The sequence below is a fragment of the Leptodactylus fuscus genome, chromosome 4 (assembly GCF_031893055.1).
Source record: "Leptodactylus fuscus isolate aLepFus1 chromosome 4, aLepFus1.hap2, whole genome shotgun sequence".
In the NCBI taxonomy this organism is placed as follows: Eukaryota; Metazoa; Chordata; class Amphibia; order Anura; family Leptodactylidae; genus Leptodactylus; species Leptodactylus fuscus.
This window is the reverse complement of record NC_134268.1, coordinates 176,509,899-176,523,955: the sequence shown is the minus strand read 5'-3', so window position 1 is coordinate 176,523,955 and position 14,057 is coordinate 176,509,899. Positions and strand designations below refer to the sequence as shown.

The window sequence follows — 14,057 nt, the reverse complement described above, 5'->3', positions numbered from 1 at the left end:
GCATGAAGAGCAAACGCTAGCCTTGTCTGGGCCTATCCAACAGAAGAGCAGGTGTAGCACGAATTGATGACTAATGTAGAAAAAAACTATTAAAACATCTTATGCCACCAGACTACAAAAAGACCTAATGCAAAAATAATGAATCCAGTGGTCTTACTCTATACATGTAGCAATAAGTGATTTTGATGGACAGCCGATCTGTCAATAGTCATAGGATGGAAAAGGATTGGTATTATAATTCAAGAGATGGTACTGGAACTATTAGGTCCGATTCACATTTGTGTTCTGTATTTCTTTCGGGGAGTCCACCTGGGGACCCCCCCAAATGGAATACCAAACGCATTGACAGGCGGTGAGCTTATGAAAGCACTCAGACCCCATAGATTATAATGGAGTCCGTGTGTTTTACATGCGACATCCGCTCGGAACATGCGGAGAGAAAAGTACTTCATGAACTACTTTCCTCTCAGCATGACTCATGCGTACACAACACGTGGAAAACACACGGACCCCATTACAGTCTATGAGGTCCATATGCTTTCATAAGCTCACTGCTTGTCAATGCATTCGGTATTCCATTCAGTGGGATCCCTAAGTGGACTCCGTGAACGAAATACCGAACGCAGATGTGAACCAGGCCTTACTAACCCTACCAGACCTAGGTAGTAGAATCCCAGCAACCCCTAAATTTTGTAGCCACAGCTATAACTAACCCTAGGATAGGATATACCCTATAAGGCCAACTTGTCCCATTAGATGTACATAGTAACAGGGATGAATAGTTTTCCACGAGTGCAGTTAATTTTGTAGAAATGTATTCTCACTGCTGTTTAATGTCAAAAAATTCTCGGTAAATCCACTGTCATGCATTTATATAACACAGTACAACATGGTTATTTTTGTCAGGTATTTTATATGGGTTTATGTTTTTTCCACTTATATAATGAGTTATGCAAATTGCCATCAAGATCTCCTATGAGTCCGTAGCATGAACTATGCTTATACTATGCTTATATATACTATATAGTATATACTATACTATATACTATGCATATACAACTATGAACACCTCCATCCTTGGGTGTTTTTTAGCTTTTTATGGCGCTGATAGATTAAAGTCCCTAAAGAGGCCAAAGTACTGTGATTATGAAGTGGTGATCTTCCTGAGGAAAAATATGCTCAATACAGTGAGGAAACAAGTCAAGGCCATGGAATCGAGCTGAATTTCCTCTCCTATTCACATTAGGAAACCTTGACTGTCCAGTTTACTTGCCAGTTTTATATCGGAAATGTTGTGGAAGGCTAGCATTATAACTCAACAGAAGTAAAACAGAATACTGATAAATGAGAAAAACTTCAAGCTTGACATTGGACCAGTAACATCAAGGATTTTTTGCTGGCATTAGATGATAGGACAACCGTAGACGCCATATTGATTTAGTTGTCATCAAAAAACAAAACTGGTAAAAAACAATCTTATGGAAATATAACTGAAGGCTACACTCACTGTTGTGGATTTTTTTTTATATAGTAATGTATTTAATATTTTGCCAATAGTCCATTCATTACAATTTTCTGTTATTTATTCAAACAGGACACGCTTTGTCTCATTCTCAGTGAATTCTATTGGAATACTAGTATGTCAGCTTTAGTCTATGGCTTCTCTCTTGGCTTTAGGCTGAGGCGCGACATTGCGGAAACGCAGCTTTTTTATTGCAAATTTTGCTGCGTTTTTTTTTTTTTTTTAACCAAAGTCATGAATGGTATTGGAAATATATACAAAGGACTTACACTTCTACCTTCTGCTCAATCCACTCCTGGCGGTGTTTCAAACAAAAAGGCAGCAAAATTTGCAAACTAAAAAAGCTGCGTTTTGTAATGTGCAGAAAGGATTATTATTATTATTATTATTATTATTATTATTATTATGTGATTTTTCTATGTATAGTATTTCTTTAAGTTAACATATCTAGAGCTTGAAGCCCCAGATGTCTCTTTATTTTCTTACGCTAGGTTCACACCTGCGTTCTGGACTCCGTTCTGTGGTTTCCGTCTTCTGCATGCAAGAAGATGGAAAGCACAGACTGGGTCCGGCCGTGAGTGGTGGTGAGTTTTTTATGCTCTCCGCCGCAAAACCGGGTTTTTTTAATCCGGACACAGAGTACTGCATGTCCGACTCTGTGTCCGGATTAAAAAACCCGGTTTCGCGGCAGAGAGCATAAAACGCTCACCGCCGCTCACATCGGGACTCCTGCAGATTTCCATATCCTGCCTCTGTTTTATGCAGGAAACAGAAACCTGCAGAACGGACACCTGGGCGCAGATTTGAACGAGCCCTAGGTTGGATCCCCTAGACTTGTAGGAACCAACTGCCTGTTTGATCTGCAAATATTTTTAGTAATACATATGTTTGTACGGTATTCACATTGCATAAACACTGCTGAACACTTGCTACAAAAAAACTTCAACATAACCAAGTTCACTTATATGCTATTAACTCATAACTGTCTCATCAGGAATATAATCCTTTCAGGTTTTGAAAAGGAGAATGATGATAGGAGATAAAATATACTCTCTTTCTTTCTCTCTCTCTCTCTCTCTCTCTCTCATATATATATATATATATATATATATATATATATATATATGTAATTTCAGAACTGAACAAGGGCAGAAGGACATGATGATGATTATAATAATAATAATATATAATAATAATAATTAATAATATATTAATAGAAATAATAATAATGATAATAATAATTATTAGATAGAATTTCACAAACAAATACTGCACCCCCCAGATTGCTAAACCTGGAGGATTGTACCCTAGATGAATACAGTGGTCCAAAGCAATTTTAAAACCCATTTAAGGCTAAGGCCCCATGTAGACAAACACAACTAACAATGCAAAGAGAGAAAACACATTGTATGTTTTTCCTCAGCATTTTTAATTCAGTTTTTGCTGCATTTTTCTTTGTATTTTTCTTCCTCTATTAACTATAGCAGCTATTATTATTATTATTATTATTATTATCATCATTATTATTGTAGCACCATTAATTCCATGGTGCTGTACATTATTATATTAATTCCATGGTGCTGTACATTATTTAATTCCAAGGTGCTGTACATTATTATATTCCATGGTGCTGTGTATTATTACTCTATATTAATTCTATGGTGCTGTACATTATTACCGTATATTTATTCCATGGTGCTTTACATTATTATATTCATTCCATGGTGCTGTATATTATTATATAAATTCCATGATGCTGTACATTATTATATTAATCCCATGGTGCTGTACATTATTATATTAATCTATGGTGCTGTATATGATTACGGTATATTAATTCCATGGTGCTGTACATTATTATATTAATTCCATGGTGCTGTACATTATTATATTAATCTCATGGTGCTGTATATTATTACGGTATATTAATTCCATAGTGCTGTACATTATTATATTAATCCCATGGTGCTGTATATTATTACGGTATATTAATTCCATGGTGCTTTACATTTGAAGGTTTACATACAGCACACAAAATGTACAAAACAAATACAAAAATAACAATGACCGACTGTCAGTATTAACAGGCTTAATTTTCTTTAAAAAACACCTTGTCATTGCAAGTGACTTTTCAAGATAACCTGCTTTGAGTGTGTACATGAGGGGAACCATGACAAAAACTATACAAACTTGGTATCACTGTAATTGTAATGGCCTGCAGATAAAGCCTTTATGACGGAGAATTAAAAAAAAAAGTTATGGCTTTTAAATATTTCTTTATGAAAGCCGAAAAGGGCTTGCATCACTATGATATGGTCACTGTTGTTGTATTAAACTATGCATACGTCAATATAGCAAAGGCACATGCCTAAATTTTAGTTTTAGGACCACGCTGTTACTATATAGGAAGTTTCCATCAAAGCCCAAGTATTTTATTCACAGTTTTGTACTTGTCTTTGTGCATTCTGTGTATTCCTGGGGTTGTTGCTGTATGTTAGTATGGCAGTGTATGGCAGTAAGTCACCTCCCCCCAGCTCTGGGAGAACTGCAAACTACACATACAGGCTGCAGAGGGAAAAACTGCTAAATAATGCAGAATACAATCCATATACATCCAAAATAGTTTCTCCTCCTGTACAAACTCATGGCATCTTATCCTGAAAAGTTACTTGCCACAACAGGTAGACATTAAAGCCTATTTTATTGTAGACCAAAAGTCCAGTGACGATGATTTCTCCTTGCATAATTTATTTTATTCTATTTTATTCCTTAACACAATAAGGTGTAGCAAGTCTGTTCAGGCCACTGTCTTTAAGCTATAACTAGAGTTACTAAGAAAATGGTATGAGATGTATGGGAGCATGACTTCATGGCACACCACAGATTATTTCATTTTGCTATTTTGACCATTTTTTAAGTCACTGCAATTGCTGTCAAGAAGTATACAATAGATAAATGAAGAATAAGAGCTATGACATAAGCACATATCTTACTATATAGATTTATGACAGTAAGTATTGCTCAGTTATTACAAGCTCAACGTGTCCAATGAAGTGTCTTCTTCAGGCTCAAGAGAACAATGGACTCTGTATCTATGTTCGGAAATCATTAAAGTCAAGAAGGTCTTATATGGCTTTGCAGGTGTGCTTAGACTCTTATATTCATTAATATTCGAGTAATTTACATCTTTATCTCATCTAAGGAAATACATTGCTTTATTTTTATCTGCACTCAGTTTTTTATGTACTTGTAACTACATTAAATAAAACCACCTACTGGAGCATGGCAGTATTCACTCTGGCTACTAAGCCTAAGAATAGACTGACACTTCCAGTTCTATAGAGATCACCTTTCATTAGTCATCTCATTGTCATCAAAGAAAAAAGAAAGCAAGAAAAGAAAGGTAACACCTGTATATGGATAACACAAGATGCACCACTGACGGCACATGTTGGTGACAGCTCACCCCTTCCCCTCCCTATACAATGACCTCTGCGCAGGTCACAAGACAAGAGTAACTTTCCCATAGAATGAGTCATTTCTAGTCTACAGTTTTCTATGGTCCATGTAGCTGCTGGAAAGCATATCTCTGATAACCACCCAAGATGGCCTCTCAAGAAGTTGACCCCTATAATTCTGTACAGAATATGAATTTAAAAAAATCTATGATCAGTTAATGAAAATCAAATAAAAAAAAAAATATATTTTATCGGAATCTGATTTAAAGGGATTCTACCATTAAAACCTTTTTTTGTGGATAAGACGTCAGAATAGCCTTTAGAAAGGCTATTCATCTCTTACCTTTAGATGTGGTCTCTGCTGCGCCGTTCCTTAGACATACTGGTTTTTACAGGTATGCAAATGAGTTTTCTTGCAGCGATGGAGGTGTCCCCACCGCTGCCAGAGAATTGTCTCGAGCGTCACCTCCTTCGTCCGCAGTGTCATCTTCAATGTCTTCTTCCGGCGCAGGCTCGTAACTTCTAGGCGTCAGGCCTTTAGCAGAGCAGACTGCACAGGCCACGGGAAAATGGCCGCTTGCACAGTATTGTTAGTGGAAGAAGAAGGAGGCGGCGCTGGAGACAATTCTCTGGCAGCGCTGCAAGAGAACTCATTTGCATACCGTTAAAAACTGGTATTTCTAGGGAACAGCGCAGCGGAGACCACTTCTAAACGTAAGAGACGAATAGCCTTTCTAAAGGCTATTGCGACGTCTTATCCTCAAAGAAAAGGTTTTAATGGTAGAATCCCATTAGGTTAGTAAAAATAATATTAATAGTATAACTATAGGAGAATTCATCAAGATTGCCATATCAAGAGACCAGGCTTGCGACTATTGTATGCAGCTAGTAAATGCGCTCCAATGCTTTCTCTATTCTTTTAAGTAACGGATAGCTCTATACAATGAGGCTACATGTGACATGAATCTACTGTCAGGTTCAATTTAATACACAATCTATTGTGAAATCCTCCATTACGTCTATATTGTCCTTAAGATGTCACCACCAGCAACATTGTGGTCAGTGAATGATCCTCCTAATAATAAGAAAAGATCATTAATTCTAAAAAGAATTCACCTACTGATGTGCTTTATGAGAATGACTACAAGTGTGTATTGCAATATTTGAATTGCAATACAAGTATATGGTAAATTCTATCTATCTGTCTCCTATCTATCTATCTATCTATCTATCTATCTATCTATCTATTGTATCTATCTACGTGCCCATTGTCTTCCCTCTCTTAATTATCTAATTAGGACAAAGCTTTTGGCCATTGACAGGACAATACATCTAAAGGCATCACGCCTTGACATTACCTAATTATCTCTGCACAAATGAAGGTTGTAGTCCATGTCACAAGACCACTGGTTTACAGAAGCCCCTTTCACTTGGATGATTCATGAGGAAATTCAGGAGTAAAAATAGTAATTCAATAATGTCATGAAATGAGGATGGAGCTTTGCAGGGATGAAATAGTGCATTTAGCTTTTTAGACAATGGATATAACTCGATCAGAGCCAGGACGACTCTTCTAAACTTGCTGGTAAATGTGATTGACAGGACAGGAGTTTCAGCTTGCCTGGAACAAGATAGCATTGTTGAGTTGCTCCTCTAGGCAAGAGATAAACATGCAATTAAGTTATTAGACCATACTAATGCATGGGGCCGGCATGGAGGTCATTTATCAAACACTCTGGGGTCTAAATTGTTAAAAAAAAAAACTACCAGAAATATTCCAATTGTATAGAGATGAACTTGTTTAATCTTGACAACAAAGATGGATGCAAAAGAAGATAATTTAGTGAATTTGCCATAAGGCAACCCACATGTATTTGTGGTCTTAATTTGCCCAAAAAGTGCCTATGATAGCGGTACTCTCTGAAGTCGATGTAGTAATCGAGGATATTTATTCTTGAAGGTTCAGAGATTGCTGAAGCCTTCATACCTAATAATTGTAAGCTCATAATGTGCCTGAATTAGATACAATTAGTCGCTTACCATTAAAGGTAATGCCTGATCGAAAAGGAAGAAGACTAGATGAACCCCCGACTAAAGGAATTTATCGAATTATATTTCTTGTCCAGAAACTTTTGTAAAGATATATTGTTTCATTTCTGTATTTACCTTTATATCACACCAAGTATGGTAGGCAGTGTCCATAGGATTAACTCTAGAAAGTGACTCTCTATTTCACCAATAGTTCAAGGAAATGCCTAATGCATAATTATAATATCTGGTCCTTCATAATCCATCTTGTGGCGATCCTCCAGCTTCTCATTCTACTCTTATACTCTCTATCACAGTCACCGGGGACGTAGCTATAAGGAGTCCAGAGGTAGTAGTGGTTACATAACGTGGTAGGTAATCCCTATTCCCAGTGGCATAACTAAAGTCTTATGGGGCCGGTGCAATCCTTTGTCCGGGGCCCCTACCTCATCCTTATAGTGAATTCTTGATAGTGATGGTTCCAGGTGTTTAATCCACCTTAGTGTGGTTCAAGTAATCTGTGGGTCTCCTTGGCTTATGGGCCAGATGGAAGCTGCAATCTCAATACTGATGCCAGTGCTTATGGGCCCCCTAAGGCTCCTGGGCCCCTCTGCACTCCCTCAAGTTATGCCCCTGCCTATTGAATACCTGTATAGAGGCCAAACAAATATGTATTCACCTAGAGTGGGTGGGAAGAAACCCAAAAAATGTAGATATTGCCCATGTTTAGACTTGAATCAGGACCCAAGTGCTCTATACCAACAATGCTAACCAGTGAGCTAAGGAATAATCATCAGGCTATTACTAAGAACAAGTCATAGCAGTGCACTTTCCATTTTATTTCCCATGGATTGTAAAGTCCCAGCTTTTATATAACTGTATTACCGACATACTATATGCTTGGCTAATGCACTGTAATGAGTAAGAGCAGAGCAGTCCATATACCTATAACAGACAATGCCGAGTTAATATTCACCATTGTCTATTATAGGCAAAAAGCTGTTAATGACCATCAGAGATGTAATATATAAAAGTTTGCAAGTCTCGCTCTTGAAATTAAAGACGTGATTCAGTTTAGGAGCGAAGTCTATTACAGACACAGGTTTTATGAAGTTAGCAATATCTAGCATATATATTCTATATACCAAGGTGAATTCTCAACAGAAACTGCAGTAACTGTTCAGTTCATTGCTGAGATTTGGTTGAAATAAAACATATAAAGTGTTTGGAATGTGGCCAATCTCAATATGTTGGCTGGTTTTTATTACATGAACTGTTTGCATTTCTCATGTAAAGCTGGGGCTTTGCAAAGTCTGCCATGAATTAGATCATAAGCTCAGACAAAAAGAATCTAGAAGCAAGTGGCCATGGTTCATTCTGCAAACTGAATAAATAAGGTATATGGACACTATTCATATCATTAATATATACATATATATATATATATATATATATATATATATATATATATAAAATTATATTATATTATAAAAATTCGGCCCCATTCCATCTTCAGATTTTGTCTGAATTACCCATATTACACAACAAGTGCATGACATTTTTTTTGCTGCAAACCAGTATCCTATCAGATTAAATTGGAAAACTGAAAATTCATTGTCAGCAGATTTTTATTTATATATTTTTTTAAATAAAATTTAAAAAAGGAGATTTTAAGAAATAAATTTAAAGAAATAAAAAACCAAATGTTTACAACCCCTGATTTATTATCTATTTATCCATCTATCTTTCTATCTATGTGTACTGTGGTCTCTAATTTACAGTGGGCGTTTAACCCACATAGGAGGAGGTAAACCGCAACAATCTGAGATAGCACTCTCTGGATGTGTCTTAGTAAATACTGTAATTACATAAAATTTTTGGATTCGAGGCCTAGAGACCCCAATCTTTCTAGGACCTTTCAGTCCAGAGGTCCTCTCATATACCGGATCCTAGGAATGCGAGTTACCCGTTTCTCTCATGTTGAGTGTTTTACAACAGTTTTTCATTTGTTTGGTGGCTTATGATGTTCTTTCGGCTGCACATGCTGTATAATGCGAGGCCCTACAGCAGTCCGGGAGTGTGGGCCTGCTCCAGTAAGAAATTGATGGCTAATCCTAAAGATAGGCCATCATTAAAAAAAAACCTTTAAAGCCTTCGCCTTGTTTTACAAACTGCTTATGTCCTGTGGCGCACGAGAAAAGACCTACAAGCTACTGACCAGTGGTACAAGTGTCTAATCCTTTTCCATCTATGTTATCCCTCTGTCCCAGAGGACTTCTGGCCTTGTGGAGCTCTAAGGGGGTCTGTGCTGCACATATGATGGGACTGCACAGAATTCACAGTAAGCCTTTCTGGGACTTGGTGTTCCTAAAATATACTAATCTAGTAGGCACAGAACTGCTTCCCATCAACTACCGTGATTGTCTGTTCTTCCAGGATCATATTCATCCATTTAAGATTATAAGATCTACTATGGGACTTGCTTACGGTAGCATGTGAGGTTAACCTTTACTAATGGAGGTTGACCAATGCCCCCATTTTAGTGCCATAGGTTTATGAGGTGTATGGCGTGATGCAAAAGGAGGTTCTGATGGTCAAGGATGCCAATCTCATTTTAACCAAGGGTGGGGGTGACTCTGTCAAATTATTTTTAATATGGGAACAGTGCAAGATGTGGGTGACAGAAGGATTCTGTCCGTGGTGAGCTCCATACAGGAGAACAACTCCCATCCCATGTATAAAATGTGATAGCACTGGGCAGTACTGTCAGTGACCGACTGCTTCACCCCAAGTGTGAGAAGGAGTGTTATCAGAGATCCTTCCTCTCAACAGGCTGTATAATCAACATCAGGCTAAGCGAAGATCACTCCGCACAGAGAACTAAATGATCCTGAAGTCTTTCTTTTCTTCTTAGTTATTATGACTCCTATGACCTATGAATCTTTCCTATCTGCTATTCTGAGCTTGTATTTGTTCTTTCTTGTAATATATTACTGTATTCTCCATGCTGCTGTAACACTGAATTTCCCCATGGTGGGACTATTAAAGGATTAATTTGACACTTTGGCCTTTTTTCATTGGAACATTTACAATGTAAGTGTTCACAACTGAACCACATTTCAGGAATTACCCCCCCCCCCCTCCACAGTACTATATGCTCATGAATATGCTCCCCCACACAGTATTATATACCCAGCAGTGCCCAGGGAAGGTGAATAAAAATAAACGCTAATACTCACCTTGCCTCACCTTTCCTGGGCATCCTAGCTCCGGCTGTCTTCAACATCTACTTCAACCATCTTCCCGACCTCCCTGCTGAGACCTGTGATTGGTCCTCAATGGGCACATGGGGAAGCACTGATGTCATTACACTGCCACTCCTCATGTGACTGCTGAGGCCTAATCAAAGGCCTGAGTCACGAGATGGAAGAGCGCCGGAGAGGACGCTGAGCCCAGGAGAGGTGAGTATAAATATATATTATTTTGAGTCACCTCCCCTTGTCTAGTATGTATAGCGGTCGGGGAACCAGGCTTTCCTTGACCACTGTCATAGTTGTATGGGGCCTCAGCAACCTCCAGCTGGCCATAGGTCCCGTACCCTGCTGGGTCTGGTCGCGGTCGCACTCACTGCGACCACAATCATTACATTCCTGCTTACAGTTTGTGCATGGACATGCCCATATTAACACCCAGTGGTCAATTTATTCCTAAATTTCTAGGAGAAATAACAGAGTAGCAACACAGCACAGAGTTAAAAAAAAAGATTCTTAATTCAGGGAAAACACCATTAATTATATTAGTAAAAATTAACACTTCACTAGGTCTTGGATTTATGGTGCACCACAGGAAGCTGCATGTCTAGAGAGCACCTATAAAAAAAGATTCTGAGTCCCATGTACTGTTCCCAGTAATGAGGTGTGTGAGGCTATCGCAACTGCACTTTACGGTAACCAGGCTATTTTTGGTACAGGTAGTATGTACAAGCTGCTCCATATAAAGTACTGTGTACGGAAATTTTTTCCTGAGCCTATTAATGCAGCACTTATAATTTTGAGACCTGCCATTTCTCATATTGTCACTTTGAACTTTTATTCCAAATACTCTTGTTTGAATCCAGCTCTGCCGAAGCCGTAAGACGTCCACACTGAAAGGTGTATTTATTTTACTTTGTGCAACTGGTTTTATGCTGTTCGGTTATAACTTTGAGTCTTACTTCTTCAGAGGTGTTAAATACATCTTAAATCGTAAAACAAATGTTTGAGAATGCGGGGCTGGATATACAGCAGGCTGCTTTTTAATAGGACCTTTATATTTATCAGAAATCCAGAATTAATTTACGCCTCCTCATCCAATTCTGGTAACGTTCTTTATCTCGACACGTAGTTGTTACCTAGATATTTCATACTGATACGGAAATTTTTCTTACATTTATTAAAGGCGTGATCCTATCATACCCAGTTATGTCATACACCCTGAATATACCCTATAGTCCCGATAAAATAAGCCATCAATGTCTAAGATTGTTAAGTTTTTGTTCTTACGTACATTAACACGATCTGTCTGGGTTGCCACTGGGCTTTCAAGTAGTTTTGGATGGCAACCTTTTTTACCAAAAATATTCTAAAATGAAGAAAAACAAGCTAGCAAGCTAGGACAATCCCAAGAACCCGATTGTTATCCTCTCCTGTAGCACACATGGGCACAATTTGACCACCAAAATATGGGGTGCTCAAACTAGTCACAGTCCATCCAAATAGCCAACAGATAGAAACAAATGGTTGGCACTATTCAGTAGTCCCAAAACAATTTATTCAGGCATAACATACATGACAGTCACATACACGGTGAATTGGCTGAACTGTCTTCTTCTAAAAACTAACCTAAGGTCCAAAACTCTCCTTGGTTATCTTCTCTAAAGCATATTTTGGAGACCACAGACAGTTCATGATCTGCCCTGTCTTATCTTAAGGTCCTACTATACATAAGAGAAAGGATGGCCTATACACCAGCCAACTATTTTAGTTCTTTTGATGGGAAATTTTACTTGAGGTCCAGTGTTCTCCTGACTTACCTTCTCTAAATTATATTTTGGGGCCCACATAGATGTAAAAATCCCCAAATGTAAAGCACCATGGAATTAATGGTGCTATATAAATAATAATAATAAAATAATAATAATAGATGGGTCATGATCTGCTCTGTCTTTTTTAAATGCCCTCATGTGCACAAAGAAGAATTGGACTACTCATCAGCCAATATCTTAGGTGTATAAGGGTCTTACAACTGTCTCCAGCAGATGATATCAGAGAAAGGAAGAATTGAACGTCTTGAATATTCTCATGCCTGATCCATTGTTCCCATTGGAGATAGATCTCTAGAGTAGCTAAATCTTCTGAGCATGCATGTGTATGGAAATGTTGGGAGGAATGGCTGTTGACTGAACAAGAACAAGATTTATGGGCAACTTAATTAAAACTCAGTTTGATTTTTATTTCTAGTGTATTCTATACATTACCTCTCTTTACCTCCCTTACTCCCTGACATCAAGTATGGTGCATTACATCCCTGACTCCTAATATAGCGCATTACTTACCTGACTACGTCAGAGCTGTAGACAGACATCTTCATATGTGTCTTCATTCTTTTGTCAAGTTCCTCACTAATCCTCTCCCTCTTTTACAAGAAAGGGTTCTTTACAGTTAGAGTAAGGAAACATTATAATGTCCTTCTGCAGAAGATGTAAGGGAAGATATTTTGACCAGCCAGACTTTTTCATATCCCCCCCAAATTACATTTAGAATAGTCATTAATATATGTTAGGTAATTGCTAGGACAACGATTCCCCAGTAGCTGCTGAACCCTGGAGGAAGGGGCACAAGAGACAGTGAGCCCTGTTCTGAAACCCCCTACTGTCCCTTCCTGCTTGCCAGTCCTATCCTAAGTGATAGACGACAACTTGGAGACGATCCCTTCCTATATTCATGATGCAAAAAAATGCAGACAAGACAAACAACAACAAAGGGAGGTCAGCTAGCCAGGGCTCAGTAACAGTCGAGCAATGCAGAGTCAAAATCGATATCCAAAAGAGTAGTCAATAGGGAAAGCCAGAGGTCAAGAATCAGAATACATGGAATACACAAATAAACAGCAAGAGAAAAACTCCCTGGCAGAGGTTGGCCAGGGAGTTTTGTGTCGATTTTGTCTTTTGGCCCAAGCAGTTAAGTCTGAGTGACATGATGGACATGTGACTGTTATCAGTATAAGTACTAAACTGTGACATACAGTACTGTGCAAAAGTTTTAGTCAGGTGTTGGATAGATGCTGCAAAGTAAAAATGCTTTGAAAAATAGGAGTGCTATTAGTTTATTTTTGTTAAAAAACAAAATTAAGTGATTAAACAATATAGAAATCTAAGTCACATCAATATTTGTTGCTGATACACTTGCAGACAGTTTTTGAAGGAGCTTGGCAGAGAGGTTGTTCTCTTGGAACATCTTGAAGAACTAAGCCCAGGTCTTCTGTAGATGTAGGCTTGCTTAAATTCTTCTGGCACCTCATGTAAGAGAGACTTGATGATGTTGAGATTAGGGCTCTATAGAGGCCATATCCTCACTTTTAGGACTCTTCCTCCAAAGGGTGACCTAAAACTTTTGTACTGTACTATGCGAGGAATGGCAATGATGCTGATAAAGTGAAATGGATTAAACAAATACTATTGCTAGACAATGTCTATTTCCTCTTCCTACAGAACATCACACTACATAACTCGGTTGGAGGCATGGCAGGACCTGCATCACACCAGCTATCAAATTCAAGACTGCCAAACCACGACACCAGCGTTGTAATACAACAGGCTATGCCATCTCCACAGTCCAGCTCGGTCATCACACAAGCACCTTCTACAAATCGCCAGATTGGGTAGGACGAAACGTTATGTTCCCTGCTAAATGTTTCACAGTTTATTATATTATGCAATGAATGTATTTGTGTGTATACTTATGTCAAGTATATAGAATATTCATCATTGCAATGGGCAAGAATTGTTACAT

The 14,057-nt window shown here is 38.2% G+C and overlaps 1 protein-coding gene across 2 annotated transcripts in view; it reads left to right on the top strand.

The window, feature by feature from the left end:
* The window catches only part of CREB5 (cAMP responsive element binding protein 5), a 333,659-nt gene that overhangs the window by 79,942 nt on the left and 239,660 nt on the right, over positions 1–14,057 (top strand). For both annotated transcript variants that reach the window (XM_075271448.1, XM_075271449.1), the window contains exon 5: positions 13,757–13,926. In XM_075271448.1, the coding sequence (XP_075127549.1) occupies positions 13,757–13,926 (170 nt within the window). The remainder of the gene's footprint in view (positions 1–13,756; positions 13,927–14,057) is intronic.